At 36.4% G+C, this 16,089-nt stretch overlaps 1 protein-coding gene across 4 annotated transcripts in view; it reads right to left on the bottom strand.

Annotated features, from left to right (window-relative positions):
- Window positions 1–599: 599 nt before the first annotated feature.
- The window catches only part of SEMA3D (semaphorin 3D), a 201,058-nt gene continuing 185,568 nt past the window's right edge, over window positions 600–16,089 (bottom strand). For all 4 annotated transcript variants that reach the window (XM_040472791.1, XM_040472790.1, XM_040472789.1 and 1 more), the window contains exons 17-18: window positions 12,695–12,834; window positions 600–4,949 (exon numbers count right to left, since the gene is read on the bottom strand). In XM_040472791.1, coding sequence (XP_040328725.1) covers window positions 4,524–4,949; window positions 12,695–12,834 — 566 coding nt within the window. In that variant the 3' untranslated portion in view covers window positions 600–4,523. The remainder of the gene's footprint in view (window positions 4,950–12,694; window positions 12,835–16,089) is intronic.

Genomic DNA, 16,089 nt, shown 5'->3' with positions numbered 1-16,089 from the left:
TATATTCTATTTATATTAATGACTTGGACATGATCCTACTAAGGTTCTACTAAGAATGCCAATATATCTATATTTTTTTCATTCAAGGATTATACATAACTGTAAACACTCATGTTTGAAGATTGTCAGAGCACACAGAAAACCTGACATTTTTCTGTACAATATCTCTACAAGCTATTTCATAACTGGGTTGGGGGGGTATTATGTATTATCTGCTTGAAAATATAAACTATCCTTCACAAATGTACCAAATTGACCAGAAATAGAATATTCTGTAAAAGAAATTCAAGATGTTTCTTTATAAGACAAAAACCAAAAACCTCGGCTTACTCCTTTAATAAATTATAGTCATAGGGCTAAACATATAGGTGAGTATTTTCAAATTTTATGTATAAGGTGATCACTGGAAGTCTTAAAAGTAGTTACTTCGGGTAGTAATGTTTATGTCAGTCTGCCAAAGTCTAAATTTAGATCACAGTAAAGGGTAGCTACATAATTGTATTAATTGGGGAGAGACACTTATTCTTAATGCAATTCCCTGCATAAATTTCGGTTACCATGTTTAGGGTTTGAAAACAAAACTTGCACACAAACCAACATTCTGTTTATAACCATAGAACACTAATGCTTGTGTTTTATTATATAATACAACCAAAATATACATTTGACAATTTTCAATTATTTTAGATTACAAGACTACATTTCTTTTAAAATAGCAAAACTGTAATTGAAAATTGATTGGTAACCACTTACAATACCAGAATTAAATTACATGACTAGCTGATAGATTTTTGCCCTTTCCCAAAAAATCCTCTATCTCAAACTTACCATAAATAATTTACACTACAAAATATTTAAACGAGAGGTATAATTCATGTGCGTATTCATATCTTTGCACTGTCAATATTGGAATTTTAAATCTTGTTTTTTAACCTCACTTGTAAGCTAAATTATTAAAATGCTGTGGTCATTTACTGAGAAAAATACATCTTTCTATAAAAACATTTCAAATATCACTTTTTTCTAAACTATCCATTCCCAGTAAGGCTAATCACTTTTCCAACATGTTGTCTGCGACAAATGGAACATTCTAAAGAGAAGCCATTTCAGTTTTGATTTTCATTGGTATTTATTATATATATGAAATATAGCTTATATTTAAGTTTAAAATACCAGTGTCTAATTAATGTTCTTATTCAACTTAATATTCTGTGGACATGTGGTTAACATAAAACTTTGAAAGTTTAGTTTTGATAATGTTGAAAAACAGTCACTGGCCACTGTAAACTCAGTTTTTAATTGAGTCTATACAATTCAGCAGGAACAAAACTTAACAGCATAAAAGAACTGAAATATTGACCAAAGGCAGAATTCAAGAGTAAGACAATTTTGCAGGTAGCGTATTGAAAATGAGCATCAGTTAGCCAAACATTGGTGAGATTTGGTGCAGATTGTGATTCCTCTACTGTTGTAGCTTTTGCAAATTTCTGAATTTCTCTGACTACTGTTCCATCTCTTAAGTAATTTGGTTGGTTTTCCAAAATGTTTATTCAGTAATATGAATGTAGTGTTTTGAGCTCTTTGGAGGAAAGAAAGCTTCTACATAAATTAATTACTATTCATTTCTAAGCAAACTCTCAAAATTCCCAATGAATTGAATGTAAATGTATGCAGAAAGGCAGAATTCCATTTAGCAGCATAAATAGATGGAATGAAATGCAGGCAAGAATATGCAAGTTAAAGACATATGTATTCAAAACAGGGGAGAGAAATATGAAACCAAGAATAAGCAGACATTTTAAGACCTCTCCATAGATAGCTGATTTCTTAGCAAGCATTTTTGAAACCATGACTATAATTTTGGTTTTCATGATTTCAAGGAAATTTTGGTAAAACCTTCAGTGGTGAGGACGTATATATTTTGTCTCAGCCCCAGACTTTATACATTCACGCTGTCTTAAGTGTTCCAGGCAATTAAAAGGTTAAAAATTCAATGGAGCTTAGATGTCCTCTATCTTTCCAAATACACATAAATCTTTGTCCATATTTTTTTTATTCTATGACTTTTTGTTTCACTCAATATTTACTCAATATTTCAAATATATTTTAAGCAATTACCATAAGTTAATGTTTTAGATCTAAAGCAGCCCAAATATTAGCTGTAGGGTAAAAGAAGTTGCCCACACTTTATCTAAATAATTAAGATTAAAAAGGAGCAGTTAAAAAATGGCCTGACCATTCGTATTTTGATGAAAACCAAATTTATTACAGAAGTCAATCCTAACATTTGAGCTTCATGTAATTTTCCCAAAGCCATCTCTGCTTTGATCATGACTGTCTGATATACAGGAAATCTTAAAAATAAAACAGCCTCCCATTTATTTGCTTTGAGCTTGCTATGAGTTCCTGGAACATTTAGACCCAGCGAATCCAAAGTTACAGACACTCTCATTATGATATTCAATTAGCCTGATCTCCCTACAGCTTTCTTATGCATTACTTTTAAAGAGTGTGTCTGGTTCACCTTAAAAACAAACAAACAAACAAACAAAAACTTATTTAAGCTTTCTGTATAGTGAAACACCTACAAATATTTACGGTATCATTTCAAAAGAGGTACTTAACCTCACATAGCAGTGTGACTACTTTGACATAGGTAAGCAAGACAAATAAAATGAACGTAAGATTGAATGTTCTGAACATCGAGTCAGTCACAGACATGACACTGAACTCTAATAAGGTGCCCTTTAACCACACAGGTTCTCAGAGGCTCTTCTTTCAAGATATGCAGCATGCATGATAAACGAGCAATGTCTGCTATTCAGTTTTCTGAAAGGCTGCCTTCCATGTGAGGAAGTGACTAATTTTTCATTTCACACTAAAAAGGGCGTGAAGAGGCAAAACAGAAGAAGGCTAAGGGTTTTGTGTTCCAAGAAGGAAAGGTGAGTCCTGCTTCCACAGGCAGGAAACATACCATACGTATGCAGAGAGGGAAAGTCAAATTGGAAACATTCGAAAGTGCTAACAAAATATGAAAAATGTTTAGGTTAATGCTGCGAGTTCGGTTTCTTTACATGCATTAGGCTTATTTATTATTAAATTACGAAAGCAATGTTACTTGAATTACAGCATATAATCTCAGAAATGCAAAAAGATTGTGTGAAGAAAAGATGTCAAAGAGTTAATTTAACCCTTTCCGTTGTCAAAATTTTTGCATTTGTTCTGTTATTCAACAAATATATATCCCCACTCCCCACCACTCTAGTCTACCTAATTCTATCTCTCTCTATATGCATATATTGTTATTTTCCTATTCACTCAAATAAAATCCAATAATCCAATATTCAGGAGAGAATAAAGGCAGTAAATGGAAATAATTCACAGAGTACAATGAAATTTTAGAAAAAAAGAGAGGAAGTACTACTGAAATCCCATTGGTTGTAAATAAATCTGTGTTCATTCTTCCCATGATCTTTTAGAAAATTTACTTTTCCTCAGACTTTCGCTAGCAGTTTGTTATAATGTAGAATTTTTTTAACAGATGGATTACAAATTGGCAGCTACTTATACCCTGGTGACCAAAGCTACATTACATTTCGCCCACTTTATTTGTGATTGTTCTTCCTTTTTATGGGGATACGAGTTTTCCCCAAAGCCAGAATTTATGGCTGTCTTTCTTTCTGTCTCTTAACAAATCCCATCTGTATGCCTTCCCATTAGGATGCAGTATACATCATGGTGTTTCCCTTATTAAAATGTTTTCCCATGTCTTATTAAAATATTTATGAAGCATTCCGTCCCTGTAAAGCTCGGCATATATTCTAAAAACACATAACCGAGCACTAACTTCTCTCCACGAACCTGTTTCTCCTGACAAGTCATAAGGAATGCTGGGAGGAGCATTTATACCTTCAGTAAATCACACTGCAGTACAACGAACGTAACCTCTGTAGTTTGAAATAATGCACCTCTCCAAACTCCTAAACCATGAACCAAGAGTGAACCGGGAAAGATCCTGTTGATAGTGTGGGCTGTGTGCATTTGTGTCTTCCAATTCCTACCGTGTGGTAGCCAGTCCTAGAGCAGAATTGATATATCTGTTCATAAGAACATATATATAGCACAACTGCATGGTCAACTCCATCCTTAACGTCCATGCAAGGGAAATAAAGCACCTTATGACAATATAAAATTTGATGCTTGCTGACCTCAGGTATTTACATGACATAACAAATTCAAAAACTCAGGACATAAAACATTTACAAGTGGGAAGCCCCTATTTTGAGGCTAATTCTACTACTTTGCAAGTCCATGTTTAGTTCTCAGAAAACCGGTTCAGATGAATCATTTGCCCTCGCTATGCCATATTCACCACATATAGTCTTATTCAGATTATCGTTCTTGGGTCCTTTGCCTTAGCACAACTCTGTGGAAAGCTCTTATGAGTTCGTATATGGGGTGTACAAAACAGAAGATTCTATTTTTGCAGGTAAAGCATGCTTTTCTTTAAATTAAAGAAAAAACTACGTGTCCATGGCTCTCGGAAGCTCATCCAGGTCTCTGTGATGCCTTCGATTTCGTTTCTTCTTCATCTCCTGCATGTGTTTCCACTTGGGGCCGCCCTTGGTTCGCTGTCTCCGCTTCTCCCTGTGCCACATCTGTTCGCAGTACTGGTCGAGGCTGAAGTTTGGGCTGCTAAGGATCTGGATGTAGTCTTTGTATCTCAACCGTGACTCGGCCAACAGATCCTTGACCTGCCCCTCCTCGTGCTCTGCCCTCTGGGTATTTTCCATCTGTTCACTCTCAATGACATTCAAAGTCAGCTTCACTATGGTGTGGATAAAAGTGTGCTCCTGGGCTTTGCAGTAATACATCCCAGAGTCCTTCTTCTGCAAACTTCGAATCAGTAGCCCGTATTCTGTTTTGATGATCCTTTCATCAGGTTTCAACTGCAGAATTGGAAAAATGGAGGTAATAAATGAAAAGCAGAGAGGGCTATGAGCAAATGAACAGAGGCTCCCTAGGTTTAGTCAGATGAACCTAAGAGATCTATTCCCGTCTCCCTGTCATCAAGCATAATATTACCAGCCACAGTGGAAGACAGTGACAAATTCCACAAAAGTAACAGCCCCCGAAGATGCAGGTTTGCATCTCATTCTTATCTAACTAAACCTTTGGAACATAGTTCGTTTTTCTCCCAGTCTACAGGTAGGAATGAAAGCTATAAAAAACAATGAAGTAAAACTGGAAACTCTCAACCGACCATCTTTACAGAAATTTCATGTACCAAGTGGAATATTAAAAACACCAATTGGTATCTGAATTTCTGAGCCAGAACGGGACACTGACAGTCATCGTGCAGAAAGAGGGATTTTAGCACATGCTACTACCTGTGAAGTAGAAATAGAACAAGGATTCCAAAAGGAATTCACTCTGTCTTCTGGATATCACCCAGTAAGTGAGCTGAGCAGCATATGGAGACCGTAAGTGGCGACTTGTTAAAAGTCTAGGGGAAAAGCATGGATACAGCTTTTGGGATGTTAGAGCTGTAACTGAGTAGGACCATCGTCAGAAGGTTAGCAACATTTAAAGCTGAATTTCCCTTTTTACTATGGATTGAATTTTGATACTGTGTGTATATGTGATACTTTAGATTATGTCATTTGTGGAAATATTTGCCATACCTCGGTATACCATGACCTAGTAATGTGATTTCAAGTGTGAGAAAACTCAATGAACAAAAAAGAACCCCTCCTGAAACATGATGCCCTTTACCCTTTGAAGCAACAGCACTGGAAGACAATTCAAGCATTTAGGCTTGCCTGGCTCCCAACCTGGTGTGAATAGCAAATCTACCTTCAATATAACTGGAGGCGCGTTTACCGACACAAGAGCCCTGTTTCATGTGGAATATTGTTGAGTGGCTCGGCACTACGTAGAATAACAACAACAACAAAGAAGTCTGGAAGATTTCCCAGTTTACACATCTGTCCCTGAATTGTAGACTTTTAGTGGATGGAAATCAAGGAGGCATAAAGACGGCTAAATTAAATTTATTCACAGTGGGTGGATTATACACTGCATCTTTATGTGAAAAATATGTAGGAAAAAGTCCCTCCAATTGTGGAAATATGAGCAAAGGAAAAGAAACATCTCTGGCTACCAGCCCAGTTAACTAACAAGTATATAGCCAACCACCCTCTGTGCCAGAGAAGTGCAGCTGGTGGGGTACCACGCGAGGCCAAAGGCAGGTCACAGCCCAGATCCCTGGTTAATGAAGCTGAATGGTCTCCAGGCTGCCTTCGTTCTACACTGAATCCACACCGTCAAGGTTTTGTTTGTTTGTTTCCCTTAACTTTCCCCATTTGGTGATTCTTGTGTGTGCTATTTTTTTTTTTTTTTTCTTAATGGACTTACTCTAAAGGCCCAGGCACTTAAAAACGCTGTTGTCATTCACTTACATTCACAGAAATGGGGGAGTCTCACGCCTAAAATAACAAATGTGAACTTGAATTGGTAGGATTCGCAAGGGTCCATCTTAAGCAGAAATACTAATCTCAAATTTAACACGTTACGTACACGTTTTCCTTTAAATAATTTTCCTGTAGGAATTATTCTTCAAATTTTAAATATATCTTAGATCACAAAATTCTGCCTCCAAAGCCTAGGATCTGGTACTTATCTGCCGACTCTGCTTCCTATGATTACTCATTTATCTTCTCCGATGGGGCTTCCATTTATCAAGTTGGTGACAGAGCATATGGTGTATTTGGGGGGTTAAGAGTAAAGCTCTTGGAAGGTTAAAGTGTGAGGTATTATTAGCAACATTATAGACTACTGCACTGTCACTGGAAAGCTGGAGAGGTGATGTTCTGAGGCTTTTATTTTTTTGTAATTTCCTCTTAATAGAAAATGGCCTGTGGTTATTAGCATGACAGTCAAGGTGGGTGACTTCAGTTTCAGTTCATCTCTAGATTTCATAACTGGAACTCTTGCTGATGTTTAAGCTGCGCTTAATGTGGCTTTTAGAGAGCTGTCACAGCTCTGACTCACTACTTTTTATTGTTCTCTTTAATCTCCTGACAGGAAGAAATTATGACTTTGATTTCGCACATATGATGTAACACTTCATTATCTCTGCTGTTCTCTTTTTGTATCCTGTTTATTTGTTTAACTCTGAAGTCCAGCTCTCTTCCCTCCTTCTGCGTCTATGTCTGTCCCTACTGGACTCAGAGTTTCATAAACACCTGGCATTTCCTTAGTCCAGTGTGATCCTTCCCTTTTCTTTCTTCCATGGAATGCTTAATTTTTCTTTTTTTTTTTTTTGACCTATAGATATAAAATGCACTTTAATAAATTTCTTTCTGGATTTATCTAATGTTTATTAGATCATTTAAGTGTTTTTTCTTTGTCAATTTTCAAAAACATGCCTTGATTGAAATAGTATTTCTAATAAAATACAGTTGGAATTGCTATATTTTCATAGGGTTTTTTTGCTATCTAGAGACAGGAAGCTGCGGCCCAGAAATTAAGCGGCTAATTCACATTTGTCTACTTCACGTTCTCCTCCTCTGTACTGCTTGCCTTCCATCCTGGAACAGGATGCATTACGCAGGCTGTATCTCCACAGTGAGATGTCAGCACAGTCCATTTAGAAAATTCAGCTCCTTTACAAAGAGATAATGTAATCTCTGGCCTCTGATTTAAACTCATGGAATTTTCTCCACTCTGAGAGTGATAAGTAAAAACTGCTCCGCTAAATCAAAACCACGCTCGAACTGGGGTCGACCATCCATTTGCCTAATGTGAACAAGGATAATATATTTGGCATTATTAAATGTAGATCTTCAGTGAAGGGCAATTCATTTAACACGAGAAGAGTAGCATGGAGAGGGACAAAGGACATTTAGGTATGAAGCAGCAGGTAAAGGTCAGGGACTCTGCTCTCCAATAATAGCGGCCTAATGGTAATTCCCTTGCAGATAATTTGCCTGTCAGATCTCTCATAGCTAAAGCATGGCATGTGTCTTCGAAGTGACTAGGCCTTCAAGAATATCTCTTTTCTGCAACAAACATAGAAGGAAGACTTATTTAAAAATAGTTCTGAGGCAATTGATTCGTTCTTTAAAAGAAAAAAAAATGGAATTTATACATCACTAGCCCCTAGATTAATCTGGTGTCTTAGAGTAAATGTAAATATAAAATGCAAACTGCAATGGTAAGAATAAAATGGTAATAACTAGGAAAATATATATTTGCTGTTTCGTTAGGGAAGGAGTTTCTAAGCATCATAAGTGAGACATCATCGAGATATAAATCTATAGATTTGTCTATGTAAAATATAAAACTCTTTTATGTAAGGAACACACATTTTAGAGACATAAAACATAATAAGTTACTTATGCACAGCATTAAAATGTTCACATCAATAATAGAGTTTAAAAGAGTTGGTGAAAATAATTTTAAAAATTTTTAATGTTTATTTTTGAGAGAGAGAGAAAGACAGAATGCAAGCAGGGGAGGGGCAGAGAGAGAGGGAGACACAGAATGTGAAGCAGGCTCCAGGCTCCGAGCTGTCAGCACAGAGCCCGATGCAGGGCTCGCACTCATGAACCGAAAGATCATGACCTGAGCCGAAGTTGGATGCTTAACCGACTCAGCCAACCAGGTGCCCCTGTGAAAATCATTTTTAATGAATACTTCAATGTAAACTAAGCAAATGGTGGAGCCTGGGTGGCTCAGTCCGTTGAACATCCGACTTCGGCTCAGGTGATGATCTCACAGTTTGTGAGTTCAAGCCCCACGTCGGGCTCTCTGATGTCAGCCAGAGTTGGCTTGAATCCTCTGTCCTTCTCTCTTTCTCTGCCCTTCCCCCCACTCATGCTCGCTCACTCTCTCTCTCTCTCAAAAGTAAATAAAAACATTAGAAATAAATAAAAATAAATAAATTAACTAAACAAATGATGGGTACAGCACTTCAAATACAATGGAAACTGACAACTATGAAGTATGAGAAGGCAAATTCATATATGGTGATTTTGACAAGAAATTAGCAATATACAGCTGCTCATCAAAAGCCATAAAGATAACTTTTCACTCAGTTATTTTACCTCAAAAGATATGTCCTAAGAAAACAGAAGAGCAGAGGAAGATTTAGATATCAGGAAGTTGACCACTATTTTTTTCAAAGAGGAAACACGTGCTATTTAAATAACTTGGAATAATCATGGAAGACTGTGGTGTCAGGGCGGCGGGCTTAGGGCTAGGAAAAAACATGGTATTCAAACTGAATGATAAGGAAAGCTGCTCAAAGCGTAATGGTTAGTGGAAAAAAAAATGGAATAGACATCATTAGAGGCCTCATAATTCTCTATGTGTCACTATATTTTCCAAACCATTTATATTGCTTTTATAATAGAAAGAATGACAATAAAACAAAGACCTACGCATGGAAAAATACAAATACTTGAAGATGTGTTTAAAATATTTTTTGAACACACACACACACACACACACACACACACACACACACACACAAGAAAATACTCCCACAAATGGCATAAGGTATTACCTCTTCTAGTCATTCAGACCCCAAAAGTTCAACAGAAGCTCAGGGACTGCCGATTAACTTGCTACTTACAGCATAAACATCATCAATTTCAAGAACAGCTTTATAAGGAAGTCAGCAGATAACTGACTCATGACCTCCCCAACAGCACCCAACTGTGAAACAGCTCAGTAAGGAAATGTTCTCCTCCTGGCAGAGAATAAGCTGGTGACAGGCTCTGTGCCACAGGAGATTCTAGTCCCTCCCGCAGGCTTTTTTTCAGTGGGGAAAGATTCCAAACTGTGACCTTCTTGGTAAGGAGCAGAGGACAGCCTGCTGGGAAAAATGCCTCAAGTCTAGTCTGGATTTTGCCCCTTTCCTCAGCTCAGGAAGCAGGACTGCATATCCTGGACAATGTGTAACTACCTACTTACAAAGGTAGATGAAAATAGCAGTTGAAATATTACAGCTAGCATACTTTTAAGTAAAATACACTATTTCTGCCCCATTAAAATTCATGGAGCATGGTACCACCATGACCATATGATATACTGTTAAAAGGTACATTAAAGGAATGCGTTGCCTCTTCAGGAATATGAAAGATGCGAATGGAAACATGAATAGGCAAATGTATATGTCTAGAACTAGGAGACTACCCCCCCCCAAGCAGAGTACCATAGTCTTTTAAAAGTCAGATTAAATTTGCCATGGAAGAAGCATCATATTTAAAGAATTACTTTTAACTGGTGAGAAATTATCAAACTTTATTAGCTATAAAATTAAAACTGCTGGTTTGGGACATTTAAGAGTAAAATATTACAATGTAACTAAAAATGTGCATGTTAAAATTCAGATTCAATATTTCTTCGATAAAAAGTTAATGCTTTATGTTTCCAAGTTTTATAATCACTTCCATGTCAGATAATACTTTAATATATATTGGAAAAAATGGGGCCCTTAAGATAAACATGTATTATAAATACGGATATGCTGTAATCTTAGAATATATGTATGTCAGTAATGATGAAGAATCCAAGTTTTATTGGAGAAATCAGACATGACAATCACTGGAGTATTCCCTTGGTATTAAGCATGTAGAGTCAACATTTTAATAAAAACATTTGTTCTTGAAGATTTCAGATGAAGAGAAAGATATTAACACCTTAATGTAATGGTAGAACATATCTTTCCATCAATTTCTTATGATCAACTTGGTCCTTCTACTGCAAGGCTTCTCAGCCTCAGCACTACTGAGATTTGGGGCCAGAAAACTCATTCTTGTGAGGGATTCTGAACTGAACAATGTTTAACATCATCCCGGACCTCTACCCACAAGAGATACCAATAGCACCCTCAACCCACCGTCCATCCAGCTGTGACAACCAAGAACGTCTCTGGATATCGCCAGATGTGAACACTAGCAGCAAATTCGCCTGCAGTTGAGAACCACTATTCTCTACTAATGTCTGACCGATTACATGTATTATTTTAAATGTTTATAGACTTATCAAGGAGGCTGGTATTTTAGAGCATCTGCTCTGCCTATTTATATGACAGAGAAATTGAGTGTTAGGAAAACTTCTCAACCTGCTCATAAATCCTCAGCAGTCAAGCTGAAACCATGACCAGTGCTATTTCCTATTTCACACATCTTCCTGATAGAGAGTATCTGCAATTTTTTTTAAGTTATGTAAACTTGAGAGACAGAAAGAGGGGGGGGGAGGGCAGAGAGAGAGGGAGAGAAAGAATCATAAGCAGAAGGCTCTGCACCACCAGTGCAGAGCCCAGTGTGGGGCTGGAACTCACAAAGTGTGAGATCATTATCTGAGCCTAAACCAAGAGTCTGACACTTAACTGACTGGGCCACCCAGGTGCCCCGCGTATCTGTAATTTTATAAGTGTATTTTACACTTGTGAGTAATCCTCTGCTTTGAAATTCACATTCTCATCTGTATTTTCTCATTTTACTTTCATAGTAACTTTTGAATTTATTTCGTTCACTTTAGAAAATCCTGGCGCATACAGGCTCAATGATATTACCAAACACAGGACTGCGATTCAATCAAATATCGAATTCTGAATCCTGAGTTCATTCCATTACTCGTTACAATATCCTTGGTTTACTATTGGGAATATTAGAACTCTGTACTGAGTGTCACTGGTTTCTCTTAGGCACTGAAAGAGAAAAATAAAAACTTTGCCTTTTTCCCTTTGTTTCATGGCACCAAATAATAATACAGGATTTCTCAGACTACCCAAAGTCATCTCATTAAGTTCAGCAACATATATAATTTATCTACCTCACAAAATTTCTGTTGTATGTTTCAATCATATGTATGTCTTAGACTCAAACAGAAAAAGTCAAAAGATAAAGAGAACACCCATACTGCTTTTCCTTTTGCTAATTTAATTTTAACACATCCAGAGTGAAGGGGTACATGTCCAGATAGTTATCCAACTTGTTCACCTGATATGACAAAGATAGGTATTTCTTTCTGTATCCATATTCAACCTGTTTCACTTTGTGATCTAAGTTAAACACAATAGTTAAACCACTATTATGACCTAAGTGTAAACACAGTCAAAATTTACTCCTTACCCTACCGTAGGGGGAAAATATGTGTTCTTGTTTTTGACCAGGGAATTGCTCTAAAATACAGACAATCTATGAGAATGAAAATTTGGAAAAAAAATATGTAAATTTCTTATAAATATTCAATCTAATTTTAATTATATTTTATTAATGTGTCTGTATTAAGTTGTCCTATTATTTTTTTTTTTAAGTTTATTAATGCAAGCAGGGGAGGGGCTGAAAGAGAATCCCAAGCAGGCTCTGCACTGTCAGCCCAGAGCCCAACACGGGGCTCGACCTAATGAACCATGAGATCATGACCTGAGCCGAAATCAAGAGTTGGATGCTTAACCAACTGAGTCACCCAGGTGCTCGCTCCTAAGTTGTCCTATTCATATCAAAAGCATTGTTATCTTCCATGTTAGTGCGTATAAATTAGTATTTTCCTCTTTACCCCAAATAATGAGGAGAGCGCCATACGGCACTAAACATTGAACATCTCTCACCACCAAAACTTGATTTAACTTTTACACTATTTCCCTCGAGATGAGCATTCTTTGAAGACTATAACTTACCTCCTCTCGATGCTCATCTCCTGACCGCTGGATATACCACTTAATAGATGCTTGTTGGGATTTAGGTATACATTCCAGAAAGGTTGAATTAAATTCAATGCCAAAAATCACCTTTTCATCAGCAGTTTCATGACTAATGCCTGGAAAGCAAACATGGAATAGGAGATTAACCTTGACCTGATTTTAAAAGCAATGGGAAAATAGACTGATTTAGAACAGATGCTATGAGGAAAAGATTCATACACATTATTAAAGAGAGAGGAAATTCATGTTATAATATTGTTACCGAAGAGTCAAATATTATCTAATAGATTGATTTTTAAAACTCTATCCCTGCATTACAATTTTTATCCTTTCATCAATACATTAACTATTTGCAACCAATTTTTTAAAGTAAGAACTCTCATAAGATCTAACTCTAAACACTGAGTCTTTTTATTCGAGCTGAACTGAATACAACTTTAGCGTCTTTTAAGGATTCACCCCTTTTAATTTGTATAAAATATAACCAATTTTGTAGATAGTTCCAGAGGAGCAATTTACTTCATCTTTAAAGAGCAATTCTATCATGAATTGATCCACAGAGCTGACCACATAACATTAAGAAATTTTAAAGTCAAAAAAGTAAGTACAGTGGTCTGTACTTGATAAAATGCTATACTGATGATATTCAGCTAGATGCTCTAATACTCAGAATCTGGACTTATACACATTATCTACCAAAAAATGTTCTCTTTTATTCAAAGAGGGATTCTTAAGCCCAACATGTATTTGCTATAAGATAGTTAATGGGCTGCTAAGGGAGCATTGTCTCAGACACCCTATTCTCGTAAATCAACTGCACCATCTGAAATACATTCCATCCAGAGTAGCCAAAGGCTGTGTCCCATGTGTGATCTAAGATCTGTAGCTCAAATTTGATCAAATAAAAAATGACAGCTGCTCAGCCTGGCCCAAACATGCACTTTTTCATCATATATTCAGATGTCTCAATTCTGCAGATGGGCCTACTTAGCATTTTAGGCATAAACCAAGAGTAAGGCTTAAGGGACCTCTGTGAATCCTACATGTAAGCACACAAAATTATCAGCAAATGGCATGAATGCACATATATCCAATAGTTGGGCTTGCCTTTGAAGAAACTTCTTTTGAACTTGTTTGTGTTTTACCAGCAATGATTAAGTCAGGCGTGCTGACACCATCATGAATTAACCTCATCTAACCTTCAAAATGTGTGGATTCCATTTGAAACTTGTAATATATCCACCATCCCTGCCGATTCAACAGATTATATCTGTGATTTTCACAGTTAATAAATTCCTAATGCACAGAAAGATCCCCAGTGCCAATCATGGAAGAGAAAGGCATGTATCATTTCAAATAACAGATGCCATTTTCTGAGCAAAAGGAGTTCAGGAACAGAGCAGGGAGGTTTCAGGCTGATTGTTAGGTGATGAGGCAAGAGTGGGGGAGAAACTCAATGAGACTGATTCGGCCAAAGAATCGGTCAACTTAGTAAAAGATACATTAGTGAAAATGAAATAGTTGATCGTATGAAATGCTTTTTCAAGTCAGGAAAAACAGTGACTCTTTGACACGAAGTCATCACTATGTCCGTTCGACAGGAAATGAATTTACTGTTAGCAATAATCTTTGTTTCATTTTTGAGTTTTAAATTTCCTACTTTTAGCAATCTTATTTACAACTGCATCAAAAAGAATGAGTACCTAGGAATAAATTTATCTACGGACATGAAACACCCACACATTGCAAACTATAAGGCATTAATGACAGAAATTGAATAAGGCACAAGTAAATGGAAAGATACTTCATGCTCATGGATTAAAAGAATTAATATTGGCAAAAATGTCCATACTACTAAAAGCAATTTTTGGATTCAGTGCAATCCCTATTAAAACACCAATCACATTTTTCACGGGGAAAGAAATAATTCTAAAAATTTGCACAGAACCATAAAAGACTCCGAAGAGCCAAAGCCAGCTTTAAGAAAAAAAAGAACAAAGCTGGAGGCTTTGTGGGTGCTGCTCTGATGGGATCCCTTAGGCTCCCTGGTTTTAAACCATAGTAACAAAACTATAGTAATTAAAACAGTATGGTACTGGCATAAAAACAGACACAGATCAGTGGAACAGAACAGAGAGCCCAGAAATAAACCCACACATAGATAGTCAATTATTTTTGCAATAAAAGAGCCCAGAATATACAACAGGAAAAGGACAGTCTTTTAAACAAATGGTGTTAGGAAAACTGGACAGTCACATTAAAAAAAAAAAAAAAAAAAAAAAAAAGGAAAAAGAAAAAAGAAAAAGGACCACTACCTTACATCATACATAAAAATTAACCCCGAATGGATGGAAGTGTTAAATGTAAGACTTGAAACCATAAAACCCCTAGAAGAAAACTCAGGCAGTAAGCTCCTTGATGTATTTTATTGGTGATTCTTTTAATTTGATGCCAGAACACAAACAACACAAGCAAAAATAAATAAGAAGGACGACATCAAACTAAAAGCTTCTGCACGGCAAAGACCATCGTCAACAAAATGAAATGTCTTCCTACCAAATGGGAGAAAATGTTTGCAAATAATATATGTGATAAGGCCTTAATATCGAAAATGTATAAACAACTCATACAACTCAATAGCAAAAGCCCCCAAATAATCCAATTGCAAATGAGCAGAGAAACTGAACATTTTTTTTTTTTTCAAAGAGAACATAACAGATGGCCAGCAGGTACATGAAAAGATGCTCAGCATCACTGATCACCAGGGAAATGCAAATCAAAACCACGATGAGCTATCGTCTCATATCTGTCAGAATGGCTACGGTCTGAAAGATAAGAAATAACAAGTGTTGGCAAGGATGTGGAGAAAGGGAAACACTTGTGCACTGTTGATGGGAATGTAAATTAGCGCCAGGGAAGACAGTACAGAGGTTCCTCAAATAAATGTAACTAATATAGGATCTAGAGAGTCCACTTCTGGGTATCTACCTGAAAAACAAAACAAAACAAAACCTTAACTTGGAAAGATATATTCCACCCCCCCTGCCCCGCCCACATTTACTGCAGCATATTTTGTAACTGTGGTGACGGATGCTAACTTAGACCTATTGTGATTGTTTCACAATGTATGCAAGTATTGAATCCTTGTTGTGTACTTGAAACTAGTATAAATGCTACCTGTCAATTATAACTTAATAAATTCCTTAAGATTGCAAATACATTAGTTTTTAAATACCCTTATTATCTCTACTTTAATGCCCACAGTTGATTTTCTGTCTCTGGCTTTCCAAATAGGTATCAACTACCCATATATATATATGTGTATGTGTGTATATATATGTGTGTGTGTATATATATATATATATATATAT

The sequence above is a fragment of the Herpailurus yagouaroundi genome, unplaced genomic scaffold (assembly GCF_014898765.1).
Source record: "Herpailurus yagouaroundi ecotype Mexico unplaced genomic scaffold, PumYag 100, whole genome shotgun sequence".
NCBI lineage: Eukaryota > Metazoa > Chordata > Mammalia > Carnivora > Felidae > Herpailurus > Herpailurus yagouaroundi.
This window is presented reverse-complemented; position numbering and strand designations above follow the sequence as displayed.